Source organism: Gobio gobio (assembly GCF_949357685.1).
Source record: "Gobio gobio genome assembly, chromosome: 5".
In the NCBI taxonomy this organism is placed as follows: Eukaryota; Metazoa; Chordata; class Actinopteri; order Cypriniformes; family Gobionidae; genus Gobio; species Gobio gobio.
In genome coordinates, this window is record NC_137101.1 from 23,384,981 (window position 1) to 23,410,334 (window position 25,354).

General features: G+C 41.9%; 1 protein-coding gene across 1 annotated transcript; it reads right to left on the reverse strand.

The window, feature by feature from the left end:
- Positions 1–5,392: 5,392 nt before the first annotated feature.
- On the reverse strand, positions 5,393–20,888 carry LOC307126140 (nuclear pore complex protein Nup107-like). The gene is made up of 4 exons (XM_079816535.1): positions 20,699–20,888; positions 10,155–10,261; positions 5,725–5,892; positions 5,393–5,595 (listed from the first exon to the last, which is right to left on the reverse strand). Exons 2-4 carry the CDS (start codon positions 10,167–10,169, stop codon positions 5,488–5,490), a joined length of 291 nt encoding a protein of 96 aa, XP_079672661.1. The 5' UTR covers positions 10,170–10,261; positions 20,699–20,888; the 3' UTR covers positions 5,393–5,487.
- Positions 20,889–25,354: the final 4,466 nt, after the last annotated feature.

A 25,354-nucleotide genomic window follows, 5' to 3' on the forward strand; every position in this document is an offset into this window, starting at 1 on the left:
GGTAACTAGTTACATGTAATGTTAACGTTAAGTTATGTAATTAACGTTAAGTAACTGTAATCAGTTACAGTTACTGAGAATATTATTTAAATTTTTAAGGCTGTTTAGATGCCATTCTGATGCTTTTGATTGGTTCTCGTTTGAATTTGCAGTGCACCACGTCTGCCAATTACATCAATCCACATTGCCGCTGAAAGCTTTAGGCTACAACCTGTCTGAGAGTAGCCACCATGGCGAGTGATAAAAATGCATTTCAGTGCTGGAAATTTAAAAATGATTTCATGGAGAAATCAGAAAAGGCCGCTAATTTAACAGTTCAGTGCAAAACATGTTTGCCAACTATTAAAATGCTCTCATCATCGAAAGATTTAATGTCCAACCTGAGGAAGCATCTCCTGAATGTTAACCTTAAGCGCCACCTATAGTGGACAAATCTCTCTATTAGCTTGTCCCGTTTTGACTTGCAAAACAGAGCTATGTAAATACACAACGATTGGTAATTGAGTTTAAACAATAATTTAGGTGGAATATAACTATTAAAACAATAACAAAAAAACTATTCCATTGCATGTTATGACAGCTACTCTGGGGGCGTCTGTTTGGGTTGCCAGTGAGTATGAAACTAGAATCTATTCTTGCATCTGTTAGTGAGAAATCAATATTAGGCCTTATTTACATTTCCAAAATAACCTTCCCAACACTGGTCATACAAGACACTCTATGGCTTTTACCATTCATATAAAATCAGTATCAACAAAATACATTTTTGTATTTATTTACACAATGCAGCTCAGACGTGGCATGAATGGATTTACACTGCAATTATAATTGCATAATCAGTGTTGGGTATAATGTATTACTAATTAATTCATTAATGAATATATTTACTTTTCCTCCAAAACGTAAAGTAATGGATTGCTCCTATAATTTTTCTTTAATTCAATTACAGGTACTTCTGATTTAATTCCATTACATACTTCATATACTATATAACATTTCTATATATAACAATAGTATTTTAACATTAAAATGGAACATCTTGTGTTAAAATGTAATGTAAGCGTCTGCCTTTAAATACTTTGGTCAGTTTAAGAATAACTTATGCAATTTTATATTATTTATTTGACAGAATTAAAGGAGCAGTTTAATGTCTATCTTTGTCTATCTTCAAATAATAAGTAATTCAATACTTTTAAAAGAGAGAGTAGTTCGTAGTAATCTAACTACACAGTTAAAGATGTTATTAGTAACTAGTAATTAATTACTTATTGACATTTTTTTTTAAAGAGAGAAACTTGGCCAACACTGCATGCATATGTTAGGAGATTAAGGTTTTAAATAGAATATGCTACTTTTTGAATATGAAACTAAACCAGGGAACTCAATTTATTTCTACCATCTCGGTTTAATATTCGGGGGGGGGGGGGGGGGGTGTTTAGGCAAATGTACCTTTAGGCAAGAGGTAGGCGACTGCCTTGGGCCTCCGAAAGCCAAGGGCCCCCTAAAAATGCTTTTTATATACGAGATGCATGTTCAATACGGCTGCACAAGCGGTTGCTGTGATGTTTGTTACCACGACAACCGTCTAATCCACGTTGAACGTGCTTCTTGAGTATCCTACTTGTAGCAAATGAAAATATTATGCCGACTATTAATATATCGAAATATTAATATATCTGAACTTCTGAAGATATAACTAAATACTGAGCAACAGTGCATATTATATTTTATTGTTTTTTTATTATTGTTTTAAATGGCGCTCCCTCGTTTATGTGAAGGACCCAAGTAGAGGACGCCCCATTGAAAATGGGGTGTACTCTGACACCCCATATGCAAATACTTAATTTTTGATTAAAATAATAATTTACGTGTTATGATTTCCTTTTCATTATTATTAATATTTGTTGATTAAATACATTTAGAAATACAGCTTTGCATTAGTGTAGGCAGAAAATTACCCCAAAAGCACCACCTATTGTCCAACCTACACTAATCCTGTTTTACCTGTTTAAATGGGATTCCACAACAAGTTCATTTCACTATATAGCCTACAGCTGCTATACAGTTGCGTACAAGAAAAATTGATCACGTGTTATCGGAATTATCGTTTCCTAGTTGAAAAACTGGACATGAACGCACTCAAGACAACATTTTGATGCGATGAGCTGGTAATCACAACTTTAGAAGTGGGAAATATATTTCCGATAGTGAAGGCAGCAAGATAAAGGAAGCTCAAGGATTGATCCAGATAAATGTGTACAATTGTATAGGGCCACGTTTCTATGTTTTGCCTGTGGACCCCAAAATCACTAAATCTACCCGTTTAGGAAACTTGTTTGGAAACATATTATTTAATTGAGCCCATGTTAACAGACTGTTGCCACAATGGATAAAATTCAATTCACAGAAATTCAATTTGGCCAATTGAAAAATGTAGATGATCAGTCACTAGAAAATTTTGAATTGGAGAGGCCTTAAATGTTTTACAGTGTATATAGGGCCACGTTTCTATATTTTGCCTGGGGACCCCAAAATCACTAAATCTGCCCCTGTTAGGGAAACTTGTTTGGAAACAGTCAGTATTAAATTTGGTGGCACTAGTGTGAATGTGTGTGTGTTTGCAGCTGCTGGAGCTGCTCGGAATTCTTCTCGCCCAGCAGGGTTTAGCTCACTATTGTGACATCATCGTGGAGATTCCGTTCTGGCATCTGTAAACTGCAGTTCTGACTCTGGTCTGCTGTTGGTGTGTTAGGAGTGCACAGATTGAACGACTTTCAAGACTTTCTTCAATATCCATAATGGCGCTGTTAAGCAGTATATTCAGACAACTGTCTGAGCATTTTGCTCACTTCTTCCGCAGAAGGGAGACGCCTCAGAGAGCACAGCAGTGTGCAGCGCAAGGATTAGCGGCAGTAGAGAAACCTCAAGAAGAGTGCGAGGCCTTCAACTTCACTGCCCCTGACAAGAAGTGCAGGAAGAAACACCTTGGAGAAAGAAAGGAGGAAAGAGAGGTGAAGATGCACGGTCTAGAAAAGTGGATGGAGGGAGGAAGTGAGCTTAGAGAAGCTGGAGAAAAGAAAAGGAAGGGGAGAAAACTGAAGGAGCGGAAGATTACAGAGCCAAAGCCACTTCTTGTGGAGGTCAAGCCTCTACATGCTACGGTCAGATCTTCCATATTAAAGCCGATAGAGGGAGAACCAAGGCTTCCAAGTGTCTCTGGACACCTCACTCTAGCAGCCGCACACTTCAAACCCCTGCCGCCAGTGACAAAAGCTCAGAGACCAGCTCCAGCACCTGAGGATGTGATATCCCTGCCATGTTCTCCGCTTCAAGAGGATCCTCCTAAACTGTTGGCGGTTCCTCCATGTCCAGATGAAGTTGTTTCCCCTCAACGCTCTTCATCACAGAAGCTTTCATTGGCGGTTCCTCCACGCCCCACTCCAGCACCTGATGTACTGTTTTTCTTCAGACGCTCTTCGTCCAAAGTGCATCCTCCCAAACGACTTCCTCTGAGCCCCACTCATGCACCGGATGAAGTCGATGCTCTGCAACGTCCTCCCAGCCGGAAGCCTCAGCCGGTCACTTCTTCCCCATTGGAGCCACTTCCAGAACTCATTCTGGTTGACATAGAGGATGAGGAGAAGGAGTAATGCCACAACTACAACTCCTAATGCCACAGATCCCTCTTCACCCTTAACCCGTGTAAATAAAAAAAAGTGTGCTGCAAACTAAAAGTTGAAAGATCCTTGCTTGTGTGATAGCTCGTATCATATCATGATATGATTTATGTTATAAATATAAAAAACAGGAACTCATTATTGATTGATTTTTTTACTCCGTATTGGCCCACCCTTACAACAAAGCTGCTTATTTTTTAACTTTTGTTTATTATCAGTAAATGGGTATATTGATACATAATGAAAATTCAGACTATATTGAAGTTTCGGGTCTGGAGCTTGAATGTTATATGTTCAATGAACTAAAGCAACCGAAGACAGAATATAATGTCAATAAGTTAACAAGGTCAACCTTTTGGCTTGACTGTAAAGGTCAATATTGATGGATCAACACTCTCAAAGGCAAAGCATCCAGAGCACTTGCATAATGCATGGCGATGGCATACACGCACGTACCCTACAGTAAATAATAATAATAAAAATAGTGCAGAAATTATATGTAGCCATTCGAAAAGGCATCCTGGCCTAAATGGTAACTTACGTCATTATTTTTTCTTTTGTTACCTTGAAACATTCAAACCGAACTCAAACACATAACGTACATTTTCAGGACTTACAAATGTATTTTCGTATGGAAAAAAAGTTTAAAATGTGAGATATAAACTCACAATTGTAAGAAACAAGACAAAACTGGGAGTTTGTATTCGAATTGTGAGATAGAGATTCGCAATATTTTCGTCTGCTTTGAACTGAACCGTAATTGATCGCTATGTGTGGGTCACTATGCAGCACGATAAACAGCTCACACGCTCGTGTATTGTGGTTTGGGAAACTTACAGAGATGGAGATATGATCTGTGGTGTGTCATTTGAAGGTTTTAGGTCTTCCACCAGAAAAGCTTCCGTTAAATTTGTGGTCTGCGCGAGACTGTCGGTTAAAGTTGACGGATGATGAACTCGCGTCTCCATTGGACAGCTGTGAAAAAACTTTCTAATAATTTGGGTCTCGGCACTGTTTATATTTACTTCACTCTCTGTCACTATATGATAATAAAAGCCTAAAAGACAAGTTACTCAAGTTGTGTCCTGTATTTTCTGTCAGCTGTTTATAATTAAAACTTACGATGGCCGCATCGCAAATGAATCATTTTAACGGTTCTTTTCAATGAAACGGACATAAGCATAGGTCTATGGACATAACAAGGGTTAGCAAACCGGTCTGAATCGGTTCAGTCTGGATGATTCGGACAGCTCACTCACGCACTGAATCGTTTGAAGCGATTTCTTACGATAGTCAGTGTATGTTTAAAGAAGAAAAAAACATCGCTGAATTAAAGTAGCCTGAGAACAATATATCACTAAAATGCAGTCAAGTTCTTATCTACAAGTATTGAAATCAAACTCGTAATATGTGTAGGCTATGTAGGCTATGTATGCATTTGTACGTGTGTATATCGGCACAATTAATATATATGCACATTAATCTTATTTGACATTGGAATGTTAAAAGCTTAAATAAAAATGAATAAAAAAAAGTAAAAAGACAAATATCTCAAAAAGCGCTTAAAAGCCAAAGAGCACAACATTAGATTGAAAACAAGTTGTTTCTCTAATATGAAAATCCTAAACCTGTGCTGTAAATATAATTTTTTTGAGGAAGAAATACTTAAAAAATCAGTGTGACACATAAAACAAAATACATCTGTAGGCTAGCTAAACAATCGACCAATCTTTATTCAAATACAAAATTACGAAGCTCAATTTTCTTCCAAAACAGGACTGAGGACATAAACAGCATGAGAAAACAGTGTCTAGGGCTGAATCTCATATCCAAGTGGATCCAGGCCTTTATCCAGCAAAAGTAGAGATGATTCTCTCATCTTCAGGAGAAACTTCTGTAGCTCCTCTTTAGAGAAAACCTGACAGAGACAGAAAGTTCAGATCACATCTAATGCATTTACTTTTTCACCACTTATGGTAATTTAAAAAGAGAAACACTTTTCATGTCTACATTCACAATCATTCTCTAAAAGGTTTAGATGCCACACCTCATATAGTCTGTGTTGGTCAGATGCGATGATGTCAGCCAGACGCAGACTCTCCTGGTGGCGTTCAGTGCGCTGCAGTACGGTTAGCAGAAGGAACGACATCATGGGCAGACACAAACGCCGCAGCAGAGCCATTTGATGAGTGCGACCAGAGTCTTCCTCTGCTTCCTGCAAAAACACACATTCAGCTAATTCTGAACATACTACAATCCAAAAATGAATTTGTTCAATTTAAAATTATTATAAAACAAAATGAATTTAATAAATATATGATATATATTCAATTATTTAAGGTTATAAATAGGGCAGTCACTAATGATTATTTATGGTAATTAAGTAATCTTTTGTTTTATTTTTTATATTTTATTCCAATGACAAAAGCTGTTACTTGTACAGGTACTGTATTTTGACTTTTTTTTTTAAACCCTCCCCAACCACCCCTGAACAAAATGCCTTAGACAATAATTAAACAGTTATAGTACAAATGTTTAAAAATTTAAAAAAAGTAAATAAAATAGAAATAATAATACATAGATAGTTGGATACCACAATCAAAAGGTGTAAAAGTGGTGCATCAATGAGCAACATACATCATGCTTATTTACAAAGGTACCAAGCATCTAACACCACAAAATCACCAAATAGGGAGGTGTAGGAAAAAGAAAAGGTTACAGTATACATATAAATATTGTTACTCATCAGGAAGTACATTTATGGATGAGAAATATGATAATAATGGTTGCCAGACATGAGATAATTTCTGAGAACCTCTAATTGAATATTTAATCTTTTCCAAGTGTAGGTATAACATCAAATCCTGAAGCCACTGAGATGCTTTAGGTGGGACTGCAGATTTCCAAAGCAATAGAATCCTTCTGCGAGCCAATAAGGATGCAAAAGCCAGAATGTTTAGTTGTCTCTGAGTCAGACTTGTTTTACCAGCTGGGGCGCCAAAAATAGCAAATTCAGCACATGGCTTCAATTGTATTTCACATACTTTGGAAAGTGTGTCAAATATGGTTGACCAATAGATATTAAGTTTGGGGCATGCCCAGAACATCTGAGTCAGATCTGCTTCTCCATTGTGACATCTTATACAGGTCTTGTCGAAAGAAGGATTAAAAGAAGCAATCCGTGTTCTGCTTAGGTGAATGCGGTGCAGAACCTTGAACTGTATTAAATTCAGTCAGGCACAGGAGGTGCTACCGTTCACTCTACTTCGGGCACTTCTCCAAAATTCCTCAGAAAATACTGTGCCAAGCTCTTTCTCCCAGCCACTTTTAATCTTGTCCATTCCTACACATTTTAAAGCCAAAAGAATTGTATATATTCTTGAAATAAAACCTTGTAGGTAGAAGGGAACTTCAAACAGAGAGTCTGCAGGAGACTTGGATGGCATGTATGGAAATGATGGGCTTTGGGCGTTCACAAAATGACGTATTTGAAAGTAACGAAAAAGGTCAGCTGTAATTAAGTAATCTTATTGGGTGATAAAAAAATAGACCTAAGCAAAGAACTAAGCCTTTAAAATGACTTAAAATACATATATATTAAAAAGCAGCAATATTAGATTCAAATAAAGTATCAAATGCAAGTTTCATAGAACAACACTGTTAAAATGCACAATATAAATAATATAAACAATCAACTTCTGTACATTATGTATTATAACAAATGCCTGCAGAGAGAGACAGCAGCCTGGTGTTGTTACACTTTACAGCAGATCAAATCCTTGTTTAAATATTAACAATCCTATAAGATCATTACAAATCACACTGTGCGACATGGATCTATTAAACTTGGGTAGTTTTTTTATGTAGACTGTACGATGATGACTCCTATTGACGCGTAGGCTAAGATGTAAGTTTCTATAGTAGAATAAAACGTCATCAGCATTCGCTAATGGTAAACAAAAAGACCATGATGAATCACACTTTGGCAGTTTTAGTTTTTATGTGTGGTGAAAAAAAGAGGACGCCACAAAAGAGGAAGGGAAAATAGCTCAAGGTAAGCAGTTTTAAGTTTTAGAGCCATGTCACATTGATTTCATGTTGCATTTTTATTGGCTGGTCAGTAGACACTGCGGTGATCATGCTGAATTTCTCACAGTCACAAAATTGTCGTAGGCTATCTATGGTCTCAAGACTGACAATGGCCGTCTTTGAACCTCTCTCATTGTGCGACATAGGACCACCGATTAGGAGACACGATCACAGAAATCGCCACGACGGTTTCACGATGGCAATCTTTTGTCAGGGACAGCTGAAAATCGTGCAGTGTGTCCTGGGCTTTAGACAAACAACATTTAATTCAAATGTTTACTTAATCTTAATCTTTATTTGGCCACTTCTTAACGATAGAAATGCTACAGCAACTGTCATTTCTCGAACAAGAATGAAACTCAGAGCAAGGGTTTAGACTTTTATTTTGAAACTGTGACGAACAGCTCACATATTTAGAAACATATTGATGTATTCTCCCATATTGGCGTAGGTTTATAAATGATTTACCTTACAGATCTGATGAAATGGCACACATTGCATTCCCAGATGAATGTTATAGGCAACACAAACCTCACAACATATGCAATGATATCAGTTCATATAGAGCAGCATTTACTGTGAACGGAGCTGCTCTGAGACACATGTAACCTACACGCATATAAATAAAGCATATTATCAGGGACATCACTAGGATTGGAAGACAGGGGGGGCTTAGCCCCCATGGTATTTGTAACTTGCGTTTGCAAAATCTGTTCACTCACATCTAGAGCTACACTTATGTCAACAACCAGTCAAGAAACCAAGATGTTAACAAGTAAAACGTGACAGACATATCCTCTTCTTCCATTTCTACTCTGTTAAAGAAAAGTTACTGTAATGTTAGCTTTTAGACACATCAAAGCTGCATGTGGGAATTTACTTAGGCCAGACTTTGCTCCTGATGAGTTACTATAGCCTAAGCAATGACTTAAATGCTATCTGTCTGCTCATGTAAATGTATGATAAAGTAATAGCATACTATATCTAATTCCTCTCTATATAAGATAAGTTGTCCACAGAATGCTATTTAATTACACAGAACCACATGTATTCAACCCATTTTTGAGCTAAAATACGAATATACAGCTAAACCTAAATTGAGCTAAACCTATACAAATACCACAGCTGTACAATTTTCACACCCTATACTAAATTTACCCTATACAATAGCCTAATGACATAACATTATTTAATATTTGAATCACAGCTTATATAGTGTTTTGACATCGACAACCCAAGTGCATTTTACCTCAAACTTGCGACTAGTTAACCTTCTAAAGTAGCAATCGCTTCTCGGGTCGACATTAACACACTTACAAAATTATATTCTGAATTAAAAATATTTTATACCACTTTTTAATGTGTGATTCTGTAAAGGTGTTCACGAGATACCAACCTTTCGTAAACTTGCTTTCAACGTCAAACACTCGTTCTCATGGAGACGGCGGTGTGCACGGAGTGGAGGGGCTGTGGTGTGTGTGTGTGGCGCGCGTGTATGTGAGAGAGCGCGTGAGTGAGAGACGCAGGGAAAGGAAATGCAGCTGAACGTTATTTGATCTTTGAAAGACATTGATAAAGACGAAAACTAAGGACATTAAATCTATAATTTCATTTTAGTTAGTTTTGCCAAACACACATTACAGTTTTGGTTAGTTATCGTTTTTTTGTAATGCCTCGTTTTTATTTTTATTTCAGTTAACGACAACCCACCTAGTTTCCGTTTTTTCGTTAACGATTATAACCTTGGTAACGACGAGACAAGATGAATCCTCCAGTTACTTGCAGTAGCGCTCAGGTCTGCAACGTTCTGAAAGCTGCCACAGTTCACACCAATGCAACGAGACGCGGTGCATCATCTTGATAGCACAACTCTTTGTACTTCTGTCCAACTTCTGACTTTTCAGCTATTTTTTTGTAGCTGGATATATATCATTTGTTGCGTCTAAATAGGATACGGTTATGAATAAATCGAATTGTTATTGTTGTTCTTATTATCATTTAGGGGGGCTTAGGAACATTTTGGGGTAGCTTCAGCCCCCCAAAAATAGGCCTAACGACGTCCCTGCATATTATTATATATAAAACCCGTAGGGTATGCCTTGGTGAATTCACAATAGTACAATGCTATAGTATGGTTTTAAAAAAGTTAATACATTGTGCAGCCTTAGAAAATGGTCTAATAATGCAGTTCATGGATTCTCGTCTCTGGAATGCACCACTTCCGGTATTTTGCCGGTTACTCAACACAGTTAAATTCCAAACAAGGATTTTTTTAAATCGAGTACTTGAATTTAATCAAGGAATCGTGACAGTCCTAGTTATAAATGACCTCTGATCTGACAGTTATAATGTTTATCAAAGCTATAAATCAATTGAGAACTTACTAACCTCTCTGACATCCATCCTCCATCTACAAACAGCAGAACATTATATATCCTCTCCTTCACATCCTCAGTCAGTGCTCCCAGACGCCCCTGCCAGTTCTCATATTCCATCTGGAGGAAGTGAAAAAGAAAAAGCCATTAACGATCAAAGTTAGAAGTGTTCACTACAGAATAGTAGTAAGCACTGTGTGGATGTTAGGGCTGTACGATTCATCAAAAAATAATCGAAACCGAAATTCAGAACCTCTAACCGATGTATTTTTCCCATGTCGGTTATTTCGGTTTTAGTCACGTGACTCCGCCCCGTCAGTCACATCAAGTGCAGTTTGCAGAAAAACAGAGAGATGCAGGAGCAGTTATCTTTGTTTATAGATGCCCAGAATCACAATAGTAACTGCATGTTTTACACAGTTTATACAGGTCAGTTAATTACCGTTCTTATAGCCTGCGCGCTGACACACACACACACACAGGTGGCTTTCGTCCTCATAAAGTTTGTTAAGGGCTTGAAAATTGAACGCGATTGTGCACTATTCAAAAACAACAATACAGAAAACGTATCCGTTCAGTGCTCAGCTTTTTTCTGTGACCCAGAGAGCCGAGCCGTGTCGCGTCTCTGACAATGCGCGCGCGCATTGACCTCTTTCAGACCTCTTTCACCTGCGTCCTCACAAAGCTTTTTCATTTGTATGTGTTTTAAGTCCTGCCAGTTTGAACATTGAAACGATTTTAGACCATCAGATGTGTATTATGTTGAACTAATGCCTGATATTTTGTAACAAACGGACACTCAGACAGAAGCTCGCACATCACGTCAAGATCGCGCGCAGAAACAGCTCAGAAACACAGTCCTGTGACTAAAGTAAAGTCACTAAAGTAGCTTAGAAACTCAACCGTTATAGGCATATATTTTAATACATTTGAAGTAAAACTAAAGCTTCATAATGAATAGAGACGGTATGACTAATTCACACACACAATCACTCTCTCATTAATGCATTCAAATAAATGTAATGTAGGCCTACTGTGTTAATTTATCTGTATCTGATGTACAACAAGCTAAATCTGCCCCATAGACAATAACTGCTGAAATCACAAAGAAATGCGCTTTTTCATTAGAAAAAAAATTCTTAAACTACTTTAATAGTAGAAAATATTTACAGTAAAAACATCTCGGTTACGTATGTAACCCTCATTCCCTGAAGGAGGGAACGGACACGTACGTCGGAACTGACCGACGAATTGGGATCTGTCTTCAGAGACCAGTCTACTTCGAGTGTATTAGAAACGAGCAAATTTTATTGGCATGCGGTCCACGCACCGCGGGTATAAATACGGAAGTGGAGTACCGCATATTGCTTTTCCAACTGAGGAGCCAAAGAACGGAAGATGCTGTGGAAGCACAGCACCTGGCGACGGAACGTACGTCTCCGTTCCCTCCTTCAGGGAACGAGGGTTACATACGTAACCGAGACGTTCCCTTTCAGTCGGTTACGTTCGACGTACGTCACAACTGACCGACGAATTGGGATCCCTACCAACACGCCAGGGATGCTGGCCCTTCCAGCGCCCTGCCTGAGCTCACTGGACCACTCCTATGTTGGAGTGGGAGTCAGGGCTCCCGGCAGGGAAGGTCAGTCACTGCTGTTCCTGCAAGACCCACTCAGCGTGACTACTGGATAATGCTGGGAAAGCGTGCCTGTCTCAGGGAGATGGAACGCTGCGGAGCCACGTCCTCCAAGGGAGGAGAGGTGGAATACTCATTAGGACTAACCTATCAGGGTAGTGCAACATACGGCCGTCTCTGGGGTGGATCCAACCTGGTCCCAGGGGGGAAAGAACACACCCAGAGATGACAGAGGGAAAGACACGGTGGTAGCCGAGTAGGGTAGCAGGTACCGTGGAGAATACACATATGGGGTCGCTGAGAGGGAACCAACACATATGGAACCCAGCCTACACACACGTTCCACAACCATACGGGTGCAGGTCTGGCGTCAGACGGCCGCAACGTCTGACACCGAAGGGGTGACGGAGGATCTCGACAGGGTTCACCATTTCTGGGGAACACAACTGGAGAAGATAACGCATGTATCCGGCTATAGGCGGGAGTGGCGTAGCAAGCCGACACAGGAACGGGTACTTCGCGTCTACCAGCCGTTGGAGGCGAGTACACGGGAAGAAACTGGCTCCACACGGAGGCTATATAATCTAACGAACGTGTTAGGTGTCGCCGAGCCCACAGCTCTACAGATGTCTGTCAGCGAGGCGCCTTGAGCCAGCGCCCAGGAGGAAGCTACACTTCTTGTGGAGTGCGCTCGCAACCCGAACGGGCAAGGCACGTCTTTCGATTGGTACGCTAAGACGATAGCATCCACTATCCAGTGGGCTAACCTCTGCTTGGAGACAGCCCTTCCCTTCTGCTGGCCTCCGTAACAGACGAAGAGCTGCTCTGAGGTCCTAAAGCTTTGAGTCCGGTCTATGTAAGCGCGAAGAGCGCGGACGGGACATAAAGCCAGGGCTGGGTCTGCCTCCTCTGAGGGCAGCGCTTGCAGGTTCACTACCTGGTCCCGGAAGGGAGTGGTAGGAACCTTGGGCACGTATCCGGGGTCTCAGGATGACGTGAGAATCAGCCGGCCCGAATTCTAGGCACGATTCGTTGACCAAAAGTGCATGCAGGTCCCCTACCCTCTTGATTGAAGCCAATGCAATCAGGAGCACTGTCTTCATGGACAGGATGTTTAGCTCTGCAGACTGCAAAGGCTCGAATGGAGGACCCTGAAGTGCTCTGAGCACCAAGAGGGTACAGAGGATGAACGAGGAGGATTTAGTCTTCTCACACCTCTAAGGAACCTGACGATTAAGTCGTGCTTACCAACGGGCTCATGAGCTTTGACATGGAAATCTTCTCTGGCTAATTTCATCTGTTGAGGAACTGACACTGTTTTTTCATGTTTAAAACTGAAAAGCTGTTCAAATTGTGTTCTCCAACGAGTTTTTTCACGAGAGCACCAGGAAGCATACAATATGAAGCGAGAGCAGATGTTGTTGTGTGAACATGCGTTGGAGATTAATATTTTATAAATAAAGTGGTCAATTATGTTTTTTTAGCGCAAAAAACACTCGCGTCACTTCATAAAATTGAGGTCAAACCACTGGAGTCACATGGATTACTTTAATGATGTTTTACTAGCTTTCTGGCAGTGTTAATTTTGACAGCAAATTTTGATTTAGTTTTAGTCAGTCTTTAGTCATATTTTAATAATCTGAATGGTTTTAGTTTTAGTCTAGTTTTAGTTGACTAAACAGAATACGATTTAGTCGACAAAAATCTAATGGGTTTAGTAAAATTGTAATGCATTAATTAAGAATTTATTTCCAAACCCGTTATATACTCCTGGAGAAAACATCTATTAACCTGTTATTATGTTATTATATTAAAGTTTGAACATGCAATACAGACACAGATTTAAGTGCTATGACATACAACACGTCTTTATTTATCATAAAATTAAATAAAACCACTTCTCCTAAAGAAGAACACATGGTCTTCTTTTCAATTAATGATATATGCATTCTTTATAACAACTTGCATACATCATTCTTTATTCTTTCAAGCAGACATTTATACAATTAAATATAATTAATTCTTATTAAAGCTATTAAAGAGCAGTGAATGCTTTTCTCTTTTTATTTTGTTGTTTGATTAATATTAAGGGCACAGACTGCATTAGGTTTATTATGCTGTCACTTTAAGACCAAATGCATGGATCCAATGCACTGATGCACATTCAATATTCTCACAACTGTTTACGTTTTTTTAAGACATAACCGACTGTGTTTATGTGAATACTTTACAAAACGGACATTTTGACATAATGTTGTGTGTATTTGTCCATTCAGACGCGAAAGAGAGCTCAACTCAGTACTCGCACGAGGTAGTGTGTACGGCTGCGTGCGCAAAGAAAACCGCACTGAATAGAGCTCTCTTACATGATGTCACGCTTATTCATAAGTCTGCTCTTCTCTTTTTCTCAGATGTTTACATTTTATGAGAAATATGTAGTGTGCATCTACAGCGCAGGACATCGTTCTGACTGGATCTCTTCCCAAATCATCCCTCCCTAACATTTTCATCTAGTTTTCAATCCTTGACGAAAATGTCAATAGATTATCGTCACTGACAAAAACTTTTGAAATCGTCTCGGTTACGTATGGTAACCCTCGTTCCCTGAAGGAGGGAACGGAGACGTACATCGGACGTACCGACGAATAGGGATCATTTCTTGGAGCCCCTATCAGCTTCGAGCTATATAGAACCGGCCAATGAACATTGGCGTGCGAGATTTGCATCTCGCGCTCCGCCCCGCGCCCTGTTTTTCACTGAGGAGCCGAACTTAGTGACTCGGCCCTGCAGTGATGGTACAGCAACTGTGGCGACGGGACGTACGTCTCCGTTCCCTCCTTCAGGGAACGAGGGTTACCATACGTAACCGAGACGTTCCCTTTCAGTCGGTCACGTTCGACGTATGTCCGACGAATTGGGATCCTTTTGGAAAACGCCACAGTTACTACCACTTCCAGCGCCCAGCGATGAGCCCCTCAGACCCCGTCTGTTAGTGAGCCCCTCAGACCCCAACTGAGACTGCCCTGCTCTCGGTTACGGAGGCACTCAGACAGGCAAGAGCAGCTTCCAAATCCACAGTACGTATCTTACTGGATTTGTCTGCTGCTTTTGACACAGTTAACCACCAGATCCTCCTGTCAACTCTCATGAAGATGGGCATCTCAGGAACTGCTCTCCAGTGGTTCAAGTCTTACCTCTCAGGTAGGTCCTTCAGGGTGTCATGGAGAGGTGAAGTGTCTAAGTCACATCATCTAGCTACTGGAGTTCCCCAGGGCTCAGTGCTTGGACCACTTCTCTTCTCCATCTACATGTCATCACTGGGATCGGTCATTCAGAAACATGGCTTTTCCTATCACTGCTATGCCGACGACACTCAACTCTACTTCTCATTTCAACCAGATGATCCATCGGTTGGTGTTCGTATCGCTGCCTGCCTAACAGACATTTCTGCCTGGATGAAGGAACATCACCTTCAACTTAACCTTGCAAAGACAGAACTTTTTGTTGTCTCTGCCAACCCAGCACTTCACCACAATCTCTCCATTCAGCTAGGTTCATCAACCATAACTCCGTTCAGGACAGCCAGGAACCTTGGAGTTGTGATTGATGATCAGCTAAAATTCACTGACCACATTACTGCAACAACCCGATCCTGTAGATTTGCATTATACAACATTAGGAAGATTAGACCCATCCTATCAGAGCATGCCACACAACTACTGGTCCAAGCTCTTGTTCTCTCCAGACTGGACTACTGTAATGCTCTTCTAGCGGGCCTTCCGGCATGCACTATCAAACCCTTGCAACTGATCCAGAATGCAGCGGCGAGGTTGGTCTTTAATGAGCCGAAGAGAGCGCACGTCACGCCTCTCTTCATCAGTCTGCACTGGCTGCCAATAGCTGCTCGCATCAAATTCAAGGCACTGGTGCTCGCCTTCAAAGCAACCACTGGCTCTGCACCAATATACCTAAACTCGCTCGTTCAGACTTACACACCCTCCAGGAACTTACGTTCTGCTAGTGAACGACGCCTTGTGGTGCCATACCAGAGAGGCATGAAATCGCTCTCACGGAGCTTTTCCTGGGCTGTTCCCACCTGGTGGAATGACCTGCCTATCTCAATTTGTGCGGCCGAGTCTGTAACCATTTTCAAAAAACACCTAAAGACACATCTCTTCCAGCAGCACCTGACCAATCAAGAATAGCACTTATCATTCTATTCATTTTCTGTCTGTCTAATTTATTTTAAAAAAACCCCCAAAAAAACAAAAAAAACTGTCCTGTGTGTTCTGAGCTAGATTAACTGAGAATTGCTACAGCACTTGCATACTGTTGCCCTTGACTGTTCTAGTTGCTTCTTTTGCTCTCATTTGTAAGTCGCTTTGGATAAAAGCGTCTGCTAAATGACTAAATGTAAATGTAAATGTTAGCGGGCAGGGAAATTCACCCAGGGAGAGTCAAAAAGCTGCTGTTCCGCAAGACCCATTCAGCGGACTTTATTGGATAACGCTGGGAAAGCGTGCCCGTGGAGGCCGCTGCAGAAACCACATCATGCCCGGAGGGAGTTACCATGTGGAGAATACACGTATGGGCTGGCCGTGGACAGCACAACATACGGAAATCCCAGGGATGGCCCCGGCAATTTAGAGGCGGGGGACAACACCTTACTGAGACGGCAGAGAGAACTCTGCCAAGGGAAAGACACGGGCTCACCGTAGGGAGCCGTACCGTGGAAGATACACACATGGGACCGCCGTGGGGGTCACAACATATGGAACCCAGCCTAACACCCATTCTACCAATGCATACGAGTGTTAGGCCTGCGTCGGACGCTCCGCCACATCCGACTGCTGCAGGTAACGGGGGACTCAACAGGGTTCGCCATACTGGGGAACTCAACTGGAGCGGTTAGCGCACGCATCCGATCCTTAAGGAGGGGAATGGCGCAGCCAGAACGGGCACTTCGGTGTTACTGACTATGGGAAGTGAGCACACAGGAAGATAATGGCTCTACACGAAGGCTATAGAATCTAGCAAACGTGTTAGGTGTCGCCCAGCCCGCAGCTCTGCAAATTTCTGTCAGCGAGGCGCCACGAGCCAACGCCCAGGAAGAAGCGACACCCCTGGTGGAGTGGGCTCTTAACCAGAGTGGGCAGGGCACGTCTTGGGTTTCATACGCCAAGACGATGGTATCCACTATCCAGTGGGCCGTCCTCTGCTTGAAGACATCCTTTCCCTTCTGCTGTCCTCCGTAACAGACGAAGAGCTGCTCTGAGGTCCTGAAGGTTTGCGTTCTGTCCACGTAAGTCCGGAGAGCACGGACGGGACAGAGAAAAGCTAGGGCTGGGTCTGCCTCCTCCGAAGGCAGCGCTTGCAGGCTCACCACTTGGTCCCGGAAGGGAGTAGTGGGAACTTTGGGCACATATCCAGGCCGGGGTCTCATGATCACATGAGAGTTACCAGGCCCGAATTCCAGGCACGATTCGTCGACCGAAAATGCCTGCAGGTCCCCTACCCTCTTGATGGAGGCCAATGCAGTCAGGAGTATTGTCTTTTAATGACAGAACTTTTAACTCTGCTGTCTGCAAAGGCTCAAAGGGCGCTCTCTGCAGTGCGGTTAGCACCAGAGTTAAGTCCCAAGAGGGTATAGAGGGAGGGCGAGGCGGATTTAGTCTCCTCACCCCCTCAGGAACCTGACAATCAGATCGTGCTTACCTAAGGACTTTCCATCTACTAACTAGATCATGATTAGCGGCGATAGCGGTAACATAGGCTTTGAGGGTGGAGGGAGACAGCCTTCGCTCGAACCCATCTTGTAGGAAGGAAAGCACAGAACTGATCGAACACTTTCTGCGAGAAGAGCACCAATCAACGAACAGGTTCCACTTCAACGCATAGAGGCGCCTCGTCGAGGGGGCTCTAGCGGAAGTGATGGTGTCAACTACCGTTTGTGGTAGGTCACCTAGAACCTCCGCGTCCTGTCCAGGGACCAGACATGGAGTTTCCAAAGGTCTGGACACGGGTGTCTTTCCCATATTTGCGTAGGCCCCGGGGCCAGCTGTTTGCCAGGGCATCCGAGCCGAAAGTCCCCTCGGTCAGGGATTAGAACCACTGGCAATGGGTCGTGTCCGGGGCAGCAAACAGGTCTACCTGTGCGGACCCGAAGCGACTCCAAATCAGCTGGACCACCTGGGGATGGAAGTCGCCACTCTCCCGGGAGCACTGGCTGTCGTGAGAGCTCGTCGGCTGCACGATTGAGCAGGCCCGGAATGTGAATGGCACGAAGCGACCTCAGATGCTTCTGACTCCATAAGAGGAGATGGCGGGCGAGTTGTGACATGCGATGGGAGCGTAGACCACCCTGTTTGTTGATGTACGCAACGGCCGCAGTGTTGTCCGTACGGACCAGAACCGTGCTTGCCTCTGAGCGGAACTTTGAAGCGGCTGAGTGCAAGACGAACTGCTAACAACTCGAGGCAATTGATATGCCATTGCAGTTGTGGCCCTGTCCACAGACTCGAAACTGCAAGCCCGTTGTACGTGGCACCCCAGTCGGTGGTTGAGGTATCCGTGGAGACAACAGCATGCCTGGACACTTGTTCTAGGGGAATTCCCGCCCGCAGAAACGAAGGGTCCGACCACGGGCTGAAGGTTTGGCGGCACCTCGGAGTCACTTGGACGCGGAGGGAACCACTGTGCCACGCCCATCTCGGGACTCGGTCGTGTAGCCAGCGTTGAAGCAGTCTCATATGAAGCAATCCCAACGGCGTTACTGCGGATGCCAGATGCCCCAGGAGCCTCTGAAAGTGTTTCAGTGGTGCCGCTGTCCTGCCTTTGAACGAATTCAAGCAGTTCAACACTGACTGGACGCGCTCCTCGGTGAGGCGCGCTGTCATGGCGACCGAGTCTATCTTCATACCGAGAAAAGAGATCCTCTGTGTGGGACAGAGTTTGCTCTTTTCTCAGTTGACCCGAAGTCCCAACTGGCTGAGGTGACTGAGCACCATGTCCCTGTGTTCGCACAACTGCTCCCGCGACATGGCAAGGATCAGCCAGTCGTCGAGATAGTTCAGAATGCGAACACCACGCTCTCTCATGGCAGCAATGGCCGCCTCCGCAACCTTTGTAAAGACACGGGCGCCAGGGACAGGCCGAAGGGTAAGACACGGTACTGATATGCCCGTCCTTCGAACGCGAAGCGCAAAAAGGGCCTGTGTCGAGGGAGATTCGAGACATGAAAGTACGCATCCTTCAGGTCGATCGCTGCAAATCAATCTTGGGGACGGATGCACCTGAAGATGCGTTTCTGCGTTAGCATTCTGAACGGCAGCCTGTGAAGGGACCTGTTCAAGAATCGCAGATCCAAGATCGGCCGTAACCCGCCGACTTTCTTGGGTACAATGAAGTACGGGCTCTAGAACCCGGACCTCATATCGGCTGGAGGGACCGGCTCTATCGCTGCCTTCGCCAGTAGGACTGCGATCTCCGCCCGGAGCACGATGACGTTCTCCTTCGCTACTGTCGTAAAGTGAACGCCCCTGAACTTGGGGGGACGCCGGGCGAACTGAATCGCATAGCCGAGTCTGATGGTATGGAGGAGCCAGCAATGGGTAAGGGGACTCCGCCTTCCCGAAGGTAGGAGAGTCTCGACTTTAGTTCCGAGATAGTCATGTTCCCGCAGTGGGAACATGAACTATCCACAAACGCCGCCTCAGCGTGCTGTTTGCCCAAACACGTGAGACAGCGATTGTGACCGTCAGTAGGCGCCAGGGAACGACCGCATCCAGAAACGCACGGGTGGAATGACATCTTGAAAAAGACGCAGCGTCACCCGTGTACTCTTTTAGAGGAAACGCTTTCTCGTGCTGAAGCACTCAGGGTGAAACGCGATAGCGCACAGGGTTTAGTGCAGCCCGTGCCTGTACTCAAGTGGGAAAAACGCCATCACGCACCGACAGGTTGCTGTGAAAACAGCAGTTTTTCACTCTTTTGGAATGCAGCGCTGCTTGTGAGCACCGCGATCCCGCTGAAGTGTGCCGTCTCTCCAACACCATGTTTCACCTCTTCTCCGGTTCAATACTTTACTCAAAAACTCTTGCTGATAGCAGCATAATGAGTCCTCTTCATACGCCGTTCGCGCTCTGAAGTGAATGACAGCGTGCATTCGCTCTCGCTTCCTGTTTATACCCATGGCGCGGGGCGGAGCGCGAGATGCAAATCTCGCACGCCAATGTTCATTGGCCAGTTCTATATAGCTCGAAACTGATAGGGGCTCCCATAAGTGATCCCAATTCGTCGGTACGTCCGACGTCATCAAACGTGACCGACTGAAAGGGAACTGGTTTATTTAGTTATCAACTCGTTTTCGTCTGTGAAAAAAATGCAATTACCACTTTCAAGCCCCAGAAAGCAGTGTTAATTTCGTTGACATTCACTGTCAATGGCAGGACAGAGAGCTCCCAGATTTCATTAAAATGATCTTCATTTGTGTTCCGACATGAGGGTGAGTAATTAATGACAGAATTATCATTTTTGAGTGAACTAAAAAAGTAATCTTTAAAAGTGCTATATGAATAAATGTGACTTGACTTTACTTGACGGCCGAATTGCAGATCCACATCGCTATGATCAGAATCAGATGCTTACTTAACAGCTGTTTTCTCACTGCTGTCACTTTTGTTTTGTGTTTATTTTGTTAGAGGAAAGCGTTCAGCACATATTTATATATTCATCTAAACCGCTCTCAGGAGGGTCAGGATGTTTTCTAACAGTATACTGCTGCAAACTGCTTTTTACCCCTAAATGAAGAACAAAAAAAACTAAAAACTTTTTTTCATGCTGTGAGTACAACGGGGCCTAGAGTCTGTCATTATCGCAAAATAAACCCCTTTCGCCATAATGCAAGACTCTTTTGACCTCACCTGCTTGAGTTGCCAGGTCCAGACAGTGTTTGCGCTGCTCAGTCTCAGTGACTTCCTCCAGGAACTGAGCGTATTGTGACACGGCCATGTCAGAAGGAAGATGACTGACATAGAACGCGATGAGATCCACCTGCTTCTCCTTCACTAACAGAGAGATGTAGGCCTTCAGGATATCTACACACACCTCCTTCTGACAAAGACAGATCAAACCAATCAATGAGTTTCAAACATTTGAATGTTTTTCTCTATACATAAATTAGCTAGACACATGGGCCCTCATTTATCAAAAGTGCATACACCAAATTTCCAGCGTACACCTGGCGTACACCCAAAACCACGGTGACTTTACGGTGAGATTTATCAATATGGACGTTGACGTACGACACGCTCAAATCTTACGACAGCTCAGGAGGTGGTGTACGCACATTTTGAGTTAGTGCGAAAATGCGCAGAAAAACAATTCCTAACACCACAAAACGCACTGATAAAGATATGCTATATTATGACCCACTGTAAAACAACAACAACAACAACATAGTAATTATAAACTTCAGTGTTTATTTTTGTGCAACATGGACTTCAATGTTTAATTTGTGTGACTTTACCAAAGCATTTGATTTGTAGACATATGTATTCCTCCAGTTGCGAGCCTGGGCGCTTTACCTGACGTTTCAGGGTTAGGCCCGGCAGCTGCCCACGGACTAGGACTGAAAATAATTCAGACTGACAAAATAATAAAAATGACATTCTTCTTCTTTTAAATAATAATAATAAAAATAAAATAAATAATAATAATAACGACATTCTTCTACTAAATAACAATAAGCGTCATTAATAATAAAAATCATAATAATAAGAAGAAGAAGAAGAATCTTACAAATTGTCATGCAATTATTAATGTTAATGAATGGTACTCCACATCACATAATCTTCACTATTGTACACGCCAATACATGTGGCGTGATACGAAATTAAATGCTAATTGTTTCAAAACACGTGCTGTAAAATAATGCATTGTGATAGGTAATTTCTCATCCAAACAGCTATTTAAACTTGATTTCCACCGTACACCAATTGTCAATGATGTCTGACTCTGGCTCCTCTTCAGTGCCGAGACGCGCCTCTTTGTGGCGATCTTTATATCTGACCACTTTTTTTCACCTACAATAAACAAAAAAACGTAATACTTAACTTGATCACTATTGGTCTATATTAAGCAATAAAACATTATTACCTCTGTTGGAGTGCGCTTTTCAACCCCCACACTATTAACAGTACTCGTAATTTGTGTCCATATTTAGTTTTTGTGGGCGCCTTTAATCCCACTCTTTAAACTCCCAAATAAAACAATTTTGTTTTTTTACACTTCCCTGGTGATGGTCTCGATCTCCACGTCGGAGAAGTTTCGCTTCTTTGCCGTCTTCCGTGTGTCCAAGGCGTAAAATGAGGGCGTGGGGGAGGCAGAGACTTGAATATATATAGGGGCGTGTTATTCTAATGACGATCGTTTTCAGCCGCGGCATTTATCAAGGGCAGGTATTGCGTACACCTGGATTTCAGAGGTGCGCACAGCATCAGGCGGTGAGAGGAGTGTAAGCATAATCTTACGCCAACATATACACCCGTTTCTACGCAAGATTGATAAATGGGGGCCATGAAAAGCAATACAATCTAAAACATACGCATATGTGTACGTACCTTGAGCTGCACGCCTAAGCTGCGATAAAATAGCACTAAATGTGACATGAAGCGCAACATATAAGCTGGCAAAGATGTACTTCTTCCCAACCAATCACTGAGCTCCTCCAGAAGACCTTTCAACACGAGTTCATTTGACATCAAATGCTTTATTTTTTTCTTTTGAAAAAGAAAAACTAAGATCCCTCAAAATATGTTCTCAAAGCATACCATCAAGATCTCCAAGAATGACAAACTTCTGAATCACATGGTAATGCTCCTTGGTTGCATCCAGAACCCTCTGTCAACACAAAACATTTGTGCAAGATCAGAAAAGAGACATTTCAATCTGTTTAGTCTGTTACCTCATTTATTCATCCTTACTTTGGATTCTGTTGCTTGAAGCTCTTCAAAGAGTTTCTCCAAAGTCCAACTGAAAAAGGAATAGAATCAATCATTTTGTGGAGAAGCACATAAATTAATATGATGTACATGAGAATGTGTTTAAAGTCGTACTTGGTCTCCAGGAACTCTCTGGGCAACTCCTCCAGCTCCTCACTGCCCAGACCAGAAGAACAGATCTCCTGCTCTACCAGAGTGTCCACCATAACTCGGAAATAAGCCCAGACTGTATCCTCCCACGACTCACATACGGGTAACAGCTGCAGGACATAAGGACATAATAATGACTAAAATCAAGAGGAAAGAAATAGTGTAAGAATGGACGGACGGTTATTGATCTGTTTGAAGTTTCCACTCAGTGCAGCATAGATGGCTCGTTCATATCTGTTGAACTGCTCCTGAAACAGCAAAACAAAGTAGAATCTAAATCAGAACGACAAACAAAATGACTGAGACATTCACAGAAGCTGTCTATTAAACTTACAGACATTTAATTTAATTTTCAATTTTAATTTCCTGAGACTTTTATCCTGACAGAGCTAGTGTTGTCACGATACTGGAATTTCTAAATTCGATACGATACCTAAAAAAGTATCGATATTCGATACCATTTTCGATACCACGGGGAAAAACGCTGCATATACTGTCAAATAGATATTTTTAATATTTTGTCCATCTATTGAAATTCCAGGAAATTAAAAAATTATTTTGAAGAGATCACTTTATATGATAAAAGCTTTTAAGCAAAAAAAGCAAACAATAGCACAAATAAATAGAATAAAGATACAAATGAAATAGACTGATTTATTTTTTCAGGTAGGTCTATCGGGTAAGAAACTGAATAAAAAAACAAAGTAATCAAATTTAAAATAACAATGGATAATCTTCATTGTAAAAAATGTAATACAGATTAATCCATTAGAGTTACACAAATTAATCAGTCAAGAGCAGTAAGTGATTGTTTGTCTTTTTGTAGTTTGAATAATAAATAACTGCTTTCCCTTTAAGACAGACGCACGCATGGATCCCAAAAACTGTTCCTGTTAGGCTACACATTCTTCCTGAACTGGTTACGACTGCCTGTACGTTAATACTCACCAAGACTGACATTGAGAATTTTTTTTAGTTTATTTGACCATTAACAAGCTGGAAAAAGGAGCTCATTTTTGCACTTGTCAGAAGCGGCTTTATTACGGTATGTGTGTGTGCGCTTCCGATGTGAGCGCGAAATCTGCGGGAATGAGTACAATTAACGTTATGTGCAATCCTGCACGAAATTCGTTACACTAACGCACGCCGTAGTCATGAGGAAATATCATAGACTGTAAAAAAATATACAATGGGAAATATCCAGCAGAACACGCGTTCGCCGTGTTCAGAGGGTTAACCGGACTGAATGAGAGGAGGTGGGTGCGTGTCAACTCGCTGTCGGTAGGAGAGGAGAGCGCAGCTGGGAGTATCGTATCGTTTCAGATATTTCAGTATCGATACATATCGAAATATCGATATTTTTGACAACACTAGACAGAGCAAAGGTCTTCAAACTTTTTAATGCTAAGAACCCTAAATACTTTCCCTTATAAGACAGCTACAGTATATATTTTCATGTATACAAATCTATTTATACTGTATGAGAAAATTAATTAATTAATTGTAAGAGTGCAAAGATAAAAGACAACACATTTTTTGCATAATTTTTTTTTTGATGTCATTTTAATTCAATTCAAATACATTTGTACAGCCCTTTAAAATAAATATTGTTTCAAAAGGGTTTTGAAGTGTTGAAAATATTTCATAAAAATATCTTAAATTACTATGTTAACGTTAAAAATAAATTTGCTACATTTATTCGTTTCTCAAATTCCCTACTGAACCTCTAGCACCCCGTTGTAAACCACTGATCTACAGTTTCCTCACCTCCTCTGCCATTCTCCAACAGCAAACCTTCCATACACTCCGATGAGGATTCCCCTCCACTGGCTGAAGCTCTCCACCTCCTACACACACACACACACACACACACACACACACACACACACACACACACATCAACAGTGTTCACTTCACCTAACCAATAAATGTCCAAGTCTCGATTGTGATCACTGGATTCATTTTTTTTTTTTTTAAGAGAATGCATTCACAAAGAACTTCTAAATAATTAAATATTGATAACTAGAGAAAAAAAAATATTATAGTAATTTTCATGCATGTTTATGGACTGTTTTGCAAACATTTTTAAAATTCCCTGACAATTGCATACTACCGAATCATACGACTGTTATAACATGAATGGACACATATAATCATATTTGAAACAATTAATCAAAAGGAAATTCTTTCATCATTTACTCACACTTATGTCTTTCCGAACCCATATGAACATCCTTGGTTCTCACGTGTCAAGCAAGCGCATTTAAGTTTTAATTTACCATATTTGATGTGGTCTATGTATGTGCATTGATCAATGTTTATATGTGAATAAAAGCCTAAATTGAATCTGTTTATTAAAAAGACTGTTTACTGGAATACTTAATTATCATTGGCCAGTCCTGACATTTTACGGTGTGTTATTCCCCG